This window comes from Phyllostomus discolor, chromosome 5 (assembly GCF_004126475.2).
Source record: "Phyllostomus discolor isolate MPI-MPIP mPhyDis1 chromosome 5, mPhyDis1.pri.v3, whole genome shotgun sequence".
In the NCBI taxonomy this organism is placed as follows: Eukaryota; Metazoa; Chordata; class Mammalia; order Chiroptera; family Phyllostomidae; genus Phyllostomus; species Phyllostomus discolor.
In genome coordinates, this window is record NC_040907.2 from 131750001 (window position 1) to 131766450 (window position 16450).

General features: G+C 37.8%; 1 protein-coding gene across 2 annotated transcripts in view; it reads right to left on the reverse strand.

Annotated features, from left to right (window-relative positions):
* REEP3 (receptor accessory protein 3) overlaps positions 1-16228 on the reverse strand; it is a 79180-nt gene extending 62952 nt beyond the window's left edge. Inside the window, exon 1 of one of the 2 annotated variants that reach the window (XR_004903414.1) lies at positions 15475-16228. Coding sequence is in view for 1 of the 2 variants with exons in the window: in XM_036026901.1 (XP_035882794.1) it covers positions 15475-15506 (32 nt within the window). In the remaining variant the exon portion in view is untranslated. The remainder of the gene's footprint in view (positions 1-15474) is intronic. The other variant, XM_036026901.1, reaches the window with a different exon arrangement.
* Between the last annotated feature and the right edge of the window lie 222 nt (positions 16229-16450).

A 16450-nucleotide genomic window follows, 5' to 3' on the forward strand; every position in this document is an offset into this window, starting at 1 on the left:
ATCTTGCTATCTGATGAACTCATCCCATTATTAATATCTAAGTACGTCATCCCACTATTTTTATTCTTTTCTGTTTCAGGATTGTCTTAGCTATTCTCGGTCCTTTGCACTTCCATATACATTTTAGAAATAACTTGTCAATTTTCTTCTCTTCTATAGGTATACTCACCCCCTAGCTGAACTCACTCAGTTTCATCTCTTTGAGTATCCACAGCCAATCTGTCAAACAATCCTTTGCATTATATATTTAAAATAAATCCAGAATCTGACAGCTTATACCAACTTGGCCCAAGTCACTACCCAGCTTTCTCTGGTCTCCAGGCTTCTCTCCTTGTGCCTGTACAGTTTATTTTCCATGGTAGAGGGATCTTTTAAAATAAAATCTGATGATGTCACTCTTTTGCTCAAAACCCACCTCACTCAAGAGTAAATTCTAATGTCCTTAATAAAGGCCTACATATCTGGCTACATTATTACTCTGCCCCAGCCACTGACCTCCTATGCTGAGCAGAACTCTGCCTTGGGGCTTGTACTTGGTTTGGCTCCATTCCTGGGATTCTCTTCCCACTTTCTGGGAAAGCCCATCACTTCCTTCAAGTCTTTGCTCAAATGTCACCTTCTTACTGAAGTCTTCCCTAACTACCATACTTAAAATTGCAAGATTAAATAAAACTTCAATTCCAAACAAGATGCTTTATTTTTAACTTAAATGTATTGGGGTGACATTGGTTAATAAAATTATATAGGTTTCAAGCATACCATTCTATGATGCATCTATCTGTATGTTGCATTGTGTGCTCACCGCCCAAAGTCAAATCCTTTTCCATCGCCATATATTTGATCCCCTTTACCACCTCCCTCCCCCCTTCCCTCCCCTCTTCCCTCTGGTAACCACCATACTGTTGTGTCTATGAGTTTTAGTTTGTCTTGTCTGTTCATTTGTTGCTTTCAGTTTTACATCCCACCTATGAGTGAAATCATATGGTTCTTGACTTTTTGTCTGACTTATTTCAAGATGCTTTATTATTTTTTACAGAAACACAAAATGACAAAATATGACCCATATTAACCAAAAGCAATTTAAAAAGCAAAGTCTCATTTTTTAAAATGGTAGCCAATTTTGTCTTCCTTTGTTAAAAATAAGACAGCAGGGAGATTAATCTAACACATGATAACTACCACAGAGCAGCAGGTGATAGCTTCTTCTGCTGGCCATTGATTCTCTAGTTTTTTCTCTTTAATTTTTAGTGTGTAAAGAGAGGACTTTGTAAATCAAATGTCTTTGCTTTGGTGGCATTTAACTAAATGCATACATGTACAAAGATAATCGGGAAGTTTTCTCAAAATCCTAAGGTATTAGGGTATTTTTTATAGTAGTTTTACCTAATGTTACTTTCTAAATTTTACTATATAATATTTGATGCATGTTAGAGAACATATATAATATACATGCAAATTATGAAGCCTAACAACACATGTGAATCCAACACCCAAGTGAAGATGAGAATGTTGAGAAGAACATCTTATTCACCTCTGTGCTGCTTCCCTATCTGAAGTGCTCTGACTGCCCTTCTTAGTTTAACACCTTGCTGTTGCTGCTGCTGCTCCAGTTCATCATTTTCTTTCTCTCCCTAAACCTGTTCTTCTTCTTGAGTTTCTTATCTCCCAAAATGGTGATGCCTCCCACTCAAGTAATCTAAGCCTTGCATCTGAAATTCCTTGTTCCTCCTCACATGGAAACAGCAAGTTTTGTCAAACTCCCGCCCTTCCTAAAGTTCTCTCAGCCTGTCCCCACATCCCATACACATTTACCTCGGCCTTAATTCTGACCCTTCTTATTTTTCATTGGGCCTCTCTGCCCTCATCACTTTCTCCAGGTCCCCTGTTAATATCATTACTTAAAATCTTTCAACTGTTTTTCCCTGCTTTCTCAATAAACAAGTAATCAAGCTACTTATGCAAGGTTACACCTAACTCTTCTGACTTCTCTAATCTTATCTTTTGCATCTTGGTGCCCCAGTGATACTGAACTACTTGTTTTCCTGGAATCGTGTAATTTTGTCTTTATGCTTGACATATTTCCCCCCTTTAACTGGGGCCTCTTCTCAAGGAAATTAACTTCAAAGAAGGAGATAGAAGGTGATTTTTCTCTTAGAAAATTTCCTTGCCTCCCTAGGTTAGGAACCCCTTCTCTCTGGGCTCTATAGTATCTTGTTCGTAACTGATGTCACACCATTAGCAGTGTGACTTTGGGCAAGTCTTTAAGCTTTCGTGCCTTTGTGCTTTTCTGTTAAGATGCAGTAATAATAGTGACTACTACCTTGTTGTGAGCATTAAATGAGTTAAGCCATGCACCAATGCTCAGTACATGATGATATGAAGCCCATATGCGCATGTTAGCTAGTATTACTGTCCCATAATCTTATGCTCACTGACTTTCCCATCTGCTATGTGCTGGGTGCTCTTTCTGGACCAAAACTACCAAGTTGAGCTCTGCATCCCCCAAACCTAGAACACTCTCTGATGTACAACAGGCGCTCAATAAATATTTGCAAAAAGAATAAAATAAAAAATAAAGAACTCTTTACTATATGTAGAAAGGCAGGACCGAATCTTTTGTAGATATAATCTAACATATAAATATAGCCTCAGCTGAGTCCAGAAAATGAAAAAGTGACAAAAGAAATTGACAAAGTGCTAAATATTCAATCTTACAGTTCTATGACTTTCTTTTATGACCTTTAAAAAAACTGCAATGGCCATTAGTATTAGAAAATTATAGCAGCAGTAGTATTTTTTTTGTGTGGTAGGTTACGTGTAACCACCACTTACTTAAATATATGTATCAGCAACTTTAATTCTCGATTTGAGATTTGACATACAATGACATCTTTTTTTATATCTTATTTTGAGGTTATTAAACTGTAACATCAAAAGAGCAGTAACAGAAGTCTTATTTCCTTCAACAGCAGATGTCTTAATGTCAACATACATATAAAAACAGCCATATTTTCCAATGTTATATTCATTTGGATTAATGGTTGTTTTCCTCATATCAAATTCATCCTAATTTTGTGGAGAACATCTATTCTCAACTTGATTAAAACATATTTTGCTTCATTAAAAAATTCTTTTCATGGAATGATTTTCTTGTTGGTTAATGTCAAAAATCTACCTTTTATTTATTTCTCTTATTTTTTTAGTATCCATAGCAACACACTGAACTATACTTTAAATACATACCATACAGCTTTCCTCAGGGAAGGAACATAAAAGAAAAGTTGGACAAATTCCAACAATTTCTTTTTAAAACACACACATCAGCTACAGAAAAGCAACATTAAAAAAATGAACACTCCTCCAAGTATTGCTTCCCAGAAATAGTATTGTAATAAGTCACGTGTGCCTATATTTGTTACTCAGGAAAAAAATCACTTTTACAAAATATATTTGTTCTTCACCCAAATGTTTAAACCTGTGGAGACTGTTCCCTAAGAAATTTACTCTTTAACAATCAGCCCTGGCTGGTGTGGCTCAGCAGACTGAGTGCTGGCCTGCGAACCAAAGGGTCGCCAATTTGATTTCAAGTCAGGACACATGCCTGGGTTTCCGGCCAGGTCCCCACAGTTGAGGGTGTGTGAGAGGCAACCACACATTAATGTTTCTCTCCCTCTCTTTTTCCTTCCCTTCCCCCCTCTCTAAAAATAAATAAAATCTTAAAAAGAAAAGCAGTCAAATCAACCTTTTTAATAAGCTAAAAGTTAGCTACTTTTTCTAGTATGAGTCACAATCATTTAAGAACTGAAAAATTTCCCATTTTTGTCTTCACTTACAATCAGTTTTACCTTCTCACTGATCAAATAGAGGCAAACGAAACAAATCATCCTAGCATGTGAGTCCATTTATGAGGAAGGGAGAGGGAGAAAGCTGCCATAGTTAAATATTTAAAGATGATACCGTCAAATTTTATTTCACCACCAAATTTAAGACTTTAGGCCTATTAGCATTGGAAAAGAACTTTAAAGCACCAGAATCCTTCTAATGTATGAAATAGCTATAGAATAATTCCAAATAAGAGAAGGTTGTTGTGTGATCACAACATTAGAAAAGTTAAAGAAAGCCAATGTCCTTTTCCATGTGTAACAAAGTCATGATAGCATGTAAGTTTTGGGGTGGTTTGCTATGCAGGAACAGATAACTGAAAGCAGGAAAAAACAAACAAACAACTGCAGGTGTCCTTGGTGGCAGTTGGCACAGACTCTTGGGGACTGAAGTCAGGGGTGAATCAACATTGCCTGATGAGCGGCTGGAGAGCACTGGGAGAGATAACAAAGCAATAGAGGAAGGTGGCATCAATGGCTGGAGGAACAACTAGAGAAAGAGGATTGCAGGGCTACAGGTAGTGACTCTGACTGCACGTGTGGCGTCCTGTAGCCTGGAATGCACCCCGAGAGATGGAAGTGAGGCGCTGAGGTCTTACCTGAGTTAGACAGGGTTGGTCATGTATTAGGCTCATGAATGTTTAGAGTAACCTTACTTAAGCGAAGGTCCATCAGTTGGTGTCTAGAGAATATTAATGTATAAAACAAAGAAACAAGAAATAAATACATTTCAGAAGTCTGTTTTGCCTCATCTTTCACTGCATTATAATTCTAATAACTTTTTAATGAAAGGGCTGCAACTCTGAAATACTCTTTAGTGCCTTGCTATAATGCAAATAGACTGTTAAAGGAACAAGGACTGATAACATATTTATGTATACGCCACATAGGTGTGAAGGATATTCACACAGACTATCGTATTTGTGCCTCTTAGCAACCTCTGTGAGTTAAGCAAGAGCAGAATTGTCTCTATTTTTAGGGAAGAAGTCAAGTCATAAAACTACAAAGAAGTGGTGACACCACTTGTACTGACTCAAAAAAGTAATGATTGGGATACTAATTTTATGGAACTCTGAAGTTTGTATGTTATAAATAATCAGACATAAAAATACTAAGGTTTTTACCCTATACACAAAGAATGAAGACAACATAAATGTGTATTGCTGCCAATGTGCTATTTAGCCAACGTGACAAATGTGGTCTTTTACTGTTTGCTAGACTGTGTTCACGTGCTAGCTGGGATTATGAGATGCCATTCCCAGGTTGAATTTCTTTCATGAAATACTATAGAGAGTGTTGTAATAAAATCCAAACATTCCTTCCACTACATTCCTTTCCTTTAATATTTCTGTAATTTAATCTAAAAAGACCAACCAAGTTTGTCTGGAAAGACTACGTTTTCGTAGATCTCTCATGTTGCTTATTGCTAAGCTTCAAATATTTTCTAGGTGCTCAAATGTCTTTGTTTTAATTCAATCAATCCCTGAAAACCAAACTAAGGATATTTTACAATTTTTCTTTCATTGTTTTAAAACGGTAACAATATTTGACAGTTCAAATCTATGATATTTTTGTGAAATTACTATTTCTCAAGAAATTCATCACCAGGTTTTCTATCTCCTAACTTCCAGTGTAATGGTTTCAAACCTGGTTGTGCATTCTGAGCACTTAGGGAACTTTTAAAAATAAGGATGTCTAGGCCCAATCCTAGATCAATTAAGACAGAATCTTTGGGAATGGGGTCTAGAAAAGGTGTTTTAAAAGCTTTTAAATACAGTTTTACATTTAGAATAAGAGTTTTGTGAACTCTTATTTCTAAATAAGAGTTAACACTCTTATATTTTTAATATTTAAATATTAAATATTAATATTAAATATTTTTAATGTTTTTACCTTATACACAAAGAATGAAGACAACATAAATGTGTATTGCTGCCAATGTGCTATTTAGCCAACCTGACAACCTGACCCACTTAATATTTTCTACCTTCTTTCTATTGTACAAATGATGCTCAGTGTGCATAAGGAATCAGAGCTACACGTTAGCATTAATGTTAATATTAGGAATTATCTCATTATATCCAATCACAGGTTTCAATCCATCCCAGATTCTAAGACTAATTGTTACCTCCTCTGCAATACTGGAAAATTGCTTTGAAACACATAAAGTAAAAGTTAAACTATTCTTATCTAGGCATTAGGAAATTTTAAGCAATGTAATATTTTTGGGCCAGCTAAACTATCAAAATGGATAAGCAACATTATTTAAGAATACAAAACAAACATTAAGAATATTATTCTACATATTATTCTACATTTCAACATCATCTCTTACATCTGTCTTAACATGAAAGTAGCCATAGAGAAAGCACATTAACTTATACAGTTTCTAAGACACTTAGTTGCTTTTTATAGCCATATCCCACATGTCAAACAGGTAAACAAGAAAACTACCATCATCTGAAAATAACTAGGAAAAAAAGAGAAAGCTTTCAAGTGGCCATCTATGTACATACTTCTAAAACTTTGAAAATCCTTTGGGTAAATAAAAAACTAGACATTCTTCACTGGACTCATACCAGCTTTGAGAAAAAGAAGGGACTAAAGACAAGCCTGCCTGGTGATTTCACAGAGGTTCTGGCCTTCTGTTCATATACGCTTCACGGCAGGTGCAGCCCCTTCCCCCCTCCATCTGGGGCCTAAGCACTAAAACTGGCCTCCACACCAGCAATGAGCATATGGGCCAGAACAGGGGTGACCATCTTTTCTCTCTTGCTATATCTGCTCCATGCTGTCTTAGCTTATCCCTTTAGTTACTGTGGATATGTTGGTACTGCCCCACTGCAAGTGTTAAAGCACTTAAAAAAATGTAACAGTTGATATAAAGAAGATATGACAAATACTTCTAAAATATGAAGCATACTGGAGTGAATCAGTCATCTAACTTCAAAGTAGAATACCACCAATACCACTATTCCACAGCCCTTTCTTCTGCTGGGGTACTACTCCCTCAGAGCAAACCTCATCCTAAAATTTGTGTTTATCATTTTTTTTAAAAACAGATTTTGCATATATGGATATATCTAAATTATATGTTGTTTAGTTTTACCTATTATAGGGCCTTTAAAATGCTATCACACTAAATGCAATCATATCTTGTTCTTTAAAAAAAATACACACTACAATTTTCCTATCATGTTAATTCATATTGATGTTTGTAAGTGGTGTCTCATTCAGTTTTACTTCATTATGTAAATATACCAACATTTATTTGCCCATTCACTTCTCCACATAAATTAGTATTCTTGGTAGATTTTTGCTATAAGAACTTTCTTGTAAATGTCCTTACAAATGTCTCCTGGTTCATGTGCCTAATTCTACCTAGTTATGAAACTGCTGGATTATTGGGTATGTGAATGTGGACAACTGTAAATTAGGGCTATATTGTTTTCTAAAGCAGCTGCAGCATCTTACTCTTGTATAGGCATTAAAAACAAAAATCCTATTGTTCTGCCCATCCTTGTCAACGCTTGGTATTTTCAGACTTTTTAACATTTGCCATCTTGAAGATGTGAAATAGAATTTTTTTTTCTTTTTTTTTTTATTTCAATCATTGTTCAAGTACAGTTTTCTCCCCCCTACTCCTGTTATAGAATTTCAATGTAGTCTTAATTTACATTTTCCTGAAAACTAATGAGTTTTGTGTATCTTTCAATATGCCATTTCCACTAGTTTCCTCTTCTAGGAGGAGCCTGGTTCGTTTGTGGATATCACTTTAGATTGTCTATTTTTTTAAATTGCGTTTAAAGAATTCTCTTTATCTTCTGACTCATGCTTTGTTAGTTAGTGATATATGTTACAGACTGTCTTCATTTTTTACCCTCACTGGGCCACAGTTCTCAGTGCTGGCTTCCTCCACACACCCTTCTGCCCAGTCCCCAACCTACTGATGGATAGAGAAAAATAGCACTTTGGGTCTCTAAATTGCTTTTAAAATTTTATAGCCTGAAAGTGATATTTAGAATTAGGTATTTTCATGTAGATTGGCTAAGATAAAATTATTGTTAGGGATGGTGAATTTAGTAGAAGTGGATATTTAACTACCACTGTTGAGAATGTAAAGTGAATCTTGATAGGGGTGGTGATTCCTGCGTGTACATATTTGACAAAACTCATTATGTAAATTCTATCTCAATAAAGCTAATTTAAAATGTAAATAAATAAGCATAAATTATAACAGAGGGTTATAACATTTTGGTTGTGGTCTGGTTCTAAAGCTAAATCAACACCTACGTCTGCCATTCAGTAAGCTATGTGACTGCCTTGGCTGGGCAAGTTATTTCACATCTCTAACTCTTATATTTCTCAATGCTGAAATGGGGATAATAGCAGAACCTCTATTATTAGGCTGCTATGAGATATAAGCAAATTAGTTTAAAGGGGCTTAGAATGATGCTTGATACAGAATGAGCATCAGATATACATTAGGCTATATTCATGTCACTTCTTTCATGACTTATATGAAAAAGGGTCTGAAAAATTCTTCCCTACAAGATCATAATCATAATGATATTCTGCTATATTTTCTTTTGAAAGTTTAAATGTTTTAGGCAGGTAATCCATTAATCATTTATTTTTGAGTTTCTGTGAAGGATATAATTCCATTCTTTTTCCCCTCAAGATTACCAAGTTTCACAACACTATTTATTAAATCATCCATCCTTTTCCACTGGTTTTGAATACTACTTCTGTCACAGTAGCTTTCCATATATACCTGATTAGTTTCTGGATTCTTGATTGTGTTCTATTAAGTCTATTGTCAAGCACTGCACAGATACTACATTGTCTTGATTACTACATTGTAATAAATCTTAATATAAGGCAAATCTTCCTTCCTTGTTCTTTGCCACTGTCTTGTTGATTCCTTAGCTTTTGCTCTTTCCTATGAACTATTAGGTTCCTAGAAAGCAAAAACAACAAAATTTTGTTGGAATTCCACTGAATTAATAGATATATTTGGGAAGAATTGTTAATCATCAACTATTATTGATCCATTAATATAACCTATGTATTTATTAAGATCTTTTATTTTTCAATCATGACTTATAACTTTCCTTGTGGTCTTTATTCCTAGTGTTACAGTCTGTCTCTTAACAGGATGTGATCTGTTTAATTCATTGTTATTTCTACCATCTTTTTTGTCCATATATTCCCTCACTTAGTGCCTTCTTTATTTTGGTCTTTTATAGCCCTTTAGCCTCCTTTTTTTATTTATTAATTTGGAAACTTAGATGATAGTTATAACCTTTTTACTTATATTTTTAAGATTATATTTATAACCTTTTCAAATTATTGTATCTTTGCACCTTTTTAACTAACCTTTTATAATTTTTATATCTTTGCACATGACAGACCATACCATACTGTCCTCGCCTTTATTGAAAGTAAAGCAAAAAAAAAGAGTAAAACTAGACAAAAAAGTAAAGAAAGTATAAAAAGAGGGCAAGACAGTGATGGTATACTTTGAAGTGAGGGAGCAGAAATAAATTCTTCAAATGAAGAAACAGAATGTTTTCCTTCCTAACACAGTTCCTCCTATCACATGCTTAAAGTGCATCTAAAATATGTGATCATCAGTTCAGCAGAGGTCCGGATTGGAGATGTAAATTAATGAGAGACCTCACAGGAGTGTAGAGAGAAAATAGAAAAGATATAAGAACTGAGACCTGGACACACCAACTTGAAAAAGTTAGGGCTTGTAGTGGTGGAAGGGAGGGGAATGATGCAAGGGAGACTGAGAAGGGAGTAGCCAATGAGTTATTAAAAAAAAAAAAAAGCAAGCCCTGGCTGGCGTAACTCAGTGGATTGAGCATGGGCTGTGAACCAAACTGTTGCAGGTTCAATTCCCAGTCAGGCCACATACCTGGGCTGCAGGCCATGGCCCCCAGCAACCACACATTGATGTTTCTCTTTCTCTCTCTCTTTCTCCCTCCCTCCCCTCTCTAAAAATAAATAAATAAAACCTTAAAAAAAAAGAAAAAAAGCAAGGTCAAGTACTTCAAGGAGAGAGGGAACATTTTTATCAGAAGCTGCTAAATCAGATGTGGACCAATCTGGCCATGTGGGGGTCACTGCTGACCTAGAGAATGGCAATTCCAGTGAAGTGTTTGGTGGTGGCAAAGCCTACATGGTATGTGTTTGAGAGTGACTTCAAACAGAGGATGTGGAGAAAAGAACAGAAGACTGTTCTTCTGTAGAGTTTTTACTTTAAAGAGTGGGAAACAAATGGGGTAATAAGATGAAAAGTATAATAGGATGAGTTTTTGTTGTCATTTTAAGATGGGAGAAATAACAGATGTTTGAATGCTGACAAGAAAGATCTGGCAGAGGGAAAACAGTTGACGCTGGAAAGGGGGAAAATTACTGGAGTATGGTATTAAAGTATGCAATTTAGACTCTAAAGGCACCCATTAAACATAATTGAAAAGAATGAGTTAAGCAAAAAGCATTGAGGTTTTATTAACTGCCAGATAATAAGATTGTGAAACAAAAATAAAAGTGTTACTGATGTAAAAAGGGAAATACTGATGTACGAAAAAGGAAGTCTCCAAATTCATCCAATTCTATATGAGAAAGTCGTTCTTATCAAATATCTGGAGTGAGTATTAATTTATATTTAGAAGTGAAATATCACAAAGTAAAAAATGAACAAGTAAAACTGCATTAAACCTATACTCCCTATGCAACTGAAAAAAAAATATCTGAAGAGAAGTATTAGATTGAGAAACATATTTGCATCGAATATGACTTAAGGCTAATTTCTTTATTATGTGAGATGCTCCAACAAGTAAATTACCAAGTAATCAAGAGAGAAATGGGTAAAGTACATACAGAGTATTTGTACCCTGGGAGATATAATTCATAAATATCAGGACAAATATTAACCTTGCTAATAACTCAAATAAAAAAGAAAACAATGAGATCCATTATACTTATTAGGAAAGTATAAAAAAATGAAACCCCTAAATCTGGCTATATTATGATGAAGATATTACTCACACATTATTGGTGGCAATGTAAAATATTAATATCCTTTTGGGAAGCAATTTGGCAATTCATATGAAATGCCGTAAAAGTATTTATAGATATGGACTTAGATATACTCCTCTTGTGTATTTATCCTAAGGAAACACATAAAAAAGAGTACATATAAATGATATCCATTTTAGCATTATAATTACATTGAGGCATTACTTATAATGAAATATTAGAAATTATCTAAAAAGCAAAATTAAATAGGTGAATGGCTATGAAAATTATGAATACTAGCCTGATGAAATCAAAGATATAAAGTAAGATTTCAGAGCAACATAGGAAATGCTTATAGTATAATAAAAAATAGTAGAACACTTTTTTTTTTACCCTACTCTCATTACAAAGGCTTCTTAACAGACATTGAAAGACAAATGTAAACTAAAAATAGTTTAAACATTCAGTATACTGAGAATGTTGGGGAATATAGTCTTCCTTGTACTGATAACAAGTACTAATACTTATTGAATATCTACCCTGTGCACATTGCTTGATTATGGACTATGGACATTAAGTATACAAATGCATTTATTCCTATGGGGTATGTCATAGCCAGTGGTAGCGCTGATGTTTAATTCAGGCAATGTCTTTAATCCTGATCTTTAACATGATCCAATATATATACAAAAATTAAGAAGTGTTAGCCTTGGCTAGTATGGCTCAGTGGACTGAGTGTCCGCCTGCAAACCAAAGGGTCACTGGTTCCATTCCCAGTCAAGAGCACATGCCTGGGTTGTGGGCCAGGTCCCCAGTTGGGGGGCATGTGAGGCAACCACACAGTGATGTTTCCCTCCCTCTCTTTCTACCTCCCTTCCCCTGTGTCTAAAAATAAATAAATGAAGTTTTTAAAAAAAAATGTTAGAGCCCCAGCCACGTGGCTCAGTTGGTTGGAGCATGATCCTGTGCACCAAAAAGTTGTGGGTTCAATCCCGTCAGGGCACACAGGGGAGGCAACCAATAGATATTTCTTTCCCACTCTCTCTCCTTTCCTCTCTCTCTAAAATCAATAAACATATCCTCAGGTGAGGATTAAAAAAAGAGAAAAAAGTTAGAAGAGTGAGATTTCCCTCAATTTGTAAGAATCATGTTTCAAAAGGTAAGGTATGAATGTAATATTATTTGGTAATCTCAGATTACTATAACTTTAGTAATTGCCAACTAACCTTTGAATCTTGTCTGTAAAGTTAAAGTACAAAGTACATTGATTTTAATAAAAAATCCTCTCACACCATCACATGATGCTAGAGTTGTGCAAGAGTCTGGAGATTTCCAGATCAGATCCTTTGTATCTAAAGACAGAAGCTGAAGTTTATTCAGTAAGAGACTGACTCAAGGTCATTCAGGTGGTTAATGTAACTAACACTAGGTATAAATTTCAGGTTTCACAATGGTAGTCCTTCTTTCTATACTATCTTACTTTCCTTGTCTGTGAAAGAATCTATGTATTATATTCTAAATGTACAATAAATGCAAATATAGCTTTTGCAATGTGCAATAGATGCAAATATAACTTTTAAGACCAGGCACTGATGCTTGGATGCGGTTAGTATGTTTCCCAGGACCACACAACTATTAACTGGCATCCAGGTCTGATTCCAAAGCCAGTGCTCTTCCCTGCAATGGTCTTCCATAAGATCTGGGAAGAAAGCACTCATGTACACAGGGGGCTCTAGTTACAGAGGTTACTTATGTTCCTCATGCATGCCACCAGAGGTTCATGTTGAGAGAGCTGTCTGATTTTTCTTTCTTTTTTTTTTAATTTTAATCATTGTTCAAGTACAGTTTTCTGTCCTTTACTCCCATTCCAGCTGATTTTTCTTTAGGCTCATGACTAGCTGGCTGTTCAAATGAGTTAGAAAGGATATTAAGTAAATTCTATCCCCTGGTGTAAAAAAGGTTTCCAAGTTTGTGAAGATCCTGGGATTGATCTTTTGTGTCCTCATAATATACTCAAAGGAACAGAAAGCACTCAGTGCACAGATGTAGAGAAACTGATGAGCAAAGAGGCAAAATAGAATGATGTGTCTGTTTCCTAACAAGTGGGCTTTCTAATACGCTAATGGTTCAATGGCTCATGAAATACATTTCCATGACCTTTCCTCCCTCACGTTTTTGCTCCCTTTCTTTTGTCTCACACTTTAAATTCTATGGCTTCTAGTGCCATAGGCTATAATTATAATCACCTCTCTCCAGTTAGGGAGCCCTCTAAGTCTTCAGTATCGCTCCATGTACAACCATCTCATACAGCAAGGGAGAAAATCTTCCAAAGCGAAGCCATCACTTCCTAATAAAATTTCAGTTCTTTCTGAAATTCCTTGAAATAAGCCCCAGCCTACCTTTCCAGCTTTCTCTCTCCCCAAGTCCCTCAAGACCTCCATAACTAATCTGCACTTTCCCTCCTCTGTGCTTTGGCTCACAGTGGTGCCTTTATCTGGAATCTTTTCTTTTTCATCTTTGTTTGTATAAATTCAGTTTGTTCTTTAAGGCCCACCTCAGATGTAATATCCCTTGCTTTTTCTTTAAATTTTTTTTTTAAATCCTCATGTGAGGATATGTTTATTGATCTGAGAGAGAGGAAGAAATGCTGATAGGTTGTCTCTGGTCTGTGCCCTGACCAGGGATGGAAACTGCAACCTTTTGGTGTATGGGACAACACCCCAACCAACAGAGGCACCCGCCCAGGGTTCCCTTGCTTTTTCTGATTCTCCAATCAGATACCTGCTTTCATTGTCTAACCCCTGTAACATGGGGTGTAACTCTTACAAAACTGGACATTCTGATCTGTACTGTAGGTATAGTGTACCTGAACTCAGTTTCATTAAGATCAACTCTGTGTTACTAACTGCTATGTCATAGGTTGCACCTAGAAAAGACATTCATATTCATAGTCAGGTAAAAAACAAAAATATGACTTGAGTAATGCAAATGAAATCAAATGAAATCAATTATAAAAACATTTTAAAAAATTAACATTTTAAAAAATCAGTTAAGGAACTGGTTAAAGGAACCCAGAGAGTAAAAGAAGAAAAAAAAGAACCAAAACATATAGTTTCTTAATGGGGCACTTGATTTTCTAGGTGCAGACACAACACTTGATAGACCTCTACTAGATCAAAAAAGGTATGCCTGTATTATGTAAATGACACTCAAAGTGAGACCCAAAAAGGCTAAAAAACGTGATGACATCTACGATATGCTTTATTTCTTGAGTTTTAGTTTTGTACAGATAAACACAGGAAGTGCTTGATCTAAAATTAGAAACAGTATGGAGGAAGGATAAACTGCATTAAGACAATCAAAAGATAAAATTTGAATGTTATTGCAAATCTGGTTGAATGTGGCTACTAAGCTTTAATTCACTTGCTAACAAAATAAAGCAAAAGTTCAACGGAAAATTTAGCTTTTGCCCTAGTTAGAAACAGAATTAAATATTTGGTAATAGTTTTTATTCCTCCATATTCTAAAACTAATCAGAGCAGCCAGCTACCACATGAGAACATTTCATAAAGTTCCTGAGATAGTACTACTCTTACAGAGATCATGAATAATAAACCCAGGTGTCCCTGGCTGTAACCACGTCATTGCTGTTTACTTTGTACCTTTTTTTTTTTTTTGAGGAGGTGGGTAAGATGAAAAGGATGGGGAGAAATTAGTTTAAATTGTAGTCAAATAACTTTACAGAGTGAACATAACTGCAATAATTTTTTTGTGGATCTGTAGCACTTATTGGTAAATATCACAATGAAACGAACCGATTACTTGAACAAAGGCAACGGGCACCTGCGGCTTCTCAATCACTTACATATTTCCGCTAAACCCGCTAAATTCTGGAATCTGGGAGAGCAGGCGGTGTCACCATACAACGAGCTCCTTTTTCGGTAAACTGTAAATCACGCGGCAACTGGGGCCCTTCCCAGGGATCTGAGGTAGGAGCTGTCTTGGGTTTTTAGACAAATCTCTCCTCCTACCACACGTGACCGAATGACAATCTGTAGCCGAGACAGACATTACAACGCACCATCCTCGGGATACAAAGGATCAGTACGCTGCGGCATCCTCGGGAGGATCTCGGAGCTTGCTACGCTCAGCGTCTGTGGAGCCTGCGCAGGGCGCCGCTGCAGCCGCAAGGCGCGTAGCTCCCCGGGCGGCAGGGCGGTGCCCCGCAGCGTAGGGAGAGAGGGAGCAGGGAGCACGCACAGCCTGCCCTGAGCTCCTGGCTATCCGGCGCAGTAGGAACAGGGCTACTGAGCTGCATGCAGTCCAGACTCAGCCACAGGACCGTCGTCCATCGCAGGGAGCCTTGCACCAACGTGGACTAGGGTAAGGAGGCCGAGGCCCTCCCCCCTCCCCCCCCCCAGCCCCCAGTCCCCGGGCAGGCCCGAGGCCCGACCAGCCCACGCCGGCCTAGGCCCGGGCCTTCCCTTCTCCTCCTGGCCCCTGGCTCTCCCCACACACTCCCCAGGCCTCGCTTGGACTACGGGGTACTGTGAGTAGCACTTACACCACGGCTCTGGAGATCATCCAGGACACCATCTTCCTGGAGGTTTGGACCCCACCTCCTGGGTGGGTGGGCGCAGGGCGGACAATGCCACCAAAGGCAGGCTGCACGCTTGCCTGCTCCCTGGGGCCGAGCTGGCGCCCTCGGGAGCTGGGCCCAGTGTATGCTCCTGGCGGCCTGAGTTGGGAGACCGTGGGTCCCTCGCCGTCCCCGCCTTTCGGCGGATCCGCAGCTTAGCCAACCAGCCCCGCCCCGCGCTGCTGATAGGTGGTGGCAGCGGCGGCGCGTTGGCGGAGGCCAGGTCTAGTCCACCGGGATCTGGGGTCGCTGTGGGCGAGACCCCAGACCCCAGCCAGGGCCTAAGGGTCTCTTGGCCTGACTTTGCACTCTAACCCCGCCCCCTCCCTAAATCCCTGGGACATCCCCCAGGTGTGGAGGGAGGTAGTAGCAGGAGGTTGAGGAAGGGGACTTGTATGTAGGGGTTGTTACTGCTTGTGTGAAAAAATAGCAGGAACTCCGTCAGATTGAATTGCTTGGACCAGGCCATAGATTCTGAAGAGGCAAAATTTTGACTTGTGTTTAGCCACATCCGGTGTTCTCACTGTTCACTGAGACCCAGCGCCCTTGGCATCCTTAAAGTACTTCATTTTGAGGGAAACATTCGTAGGATACTTGCACAGTACTTACAGTGTTACAGGATTCTCAAGGTGGTGCGTGGTGCAATGCGGGGAGGGGCAAGGAGGAAAGCATTGGGTTTCATGTTTGCAGCAGTGGGCGTAGTGTTGATAACGCTGTCCTGGGCCTTCTCAGGCACCTTTCCATCACAGCATCTGCAAAGCCTGTTTTACAGACACATGTTTGAGCCTGCCAGATATTCAAAGTAAAGCTGTACCTAGGATTTCTGACCCGTCCTGTCGTTTCCAGCTGTCTAATTTTTGTGAGATTGGATTACTGGGTACGCTTTACAGTTTTTGCAGAT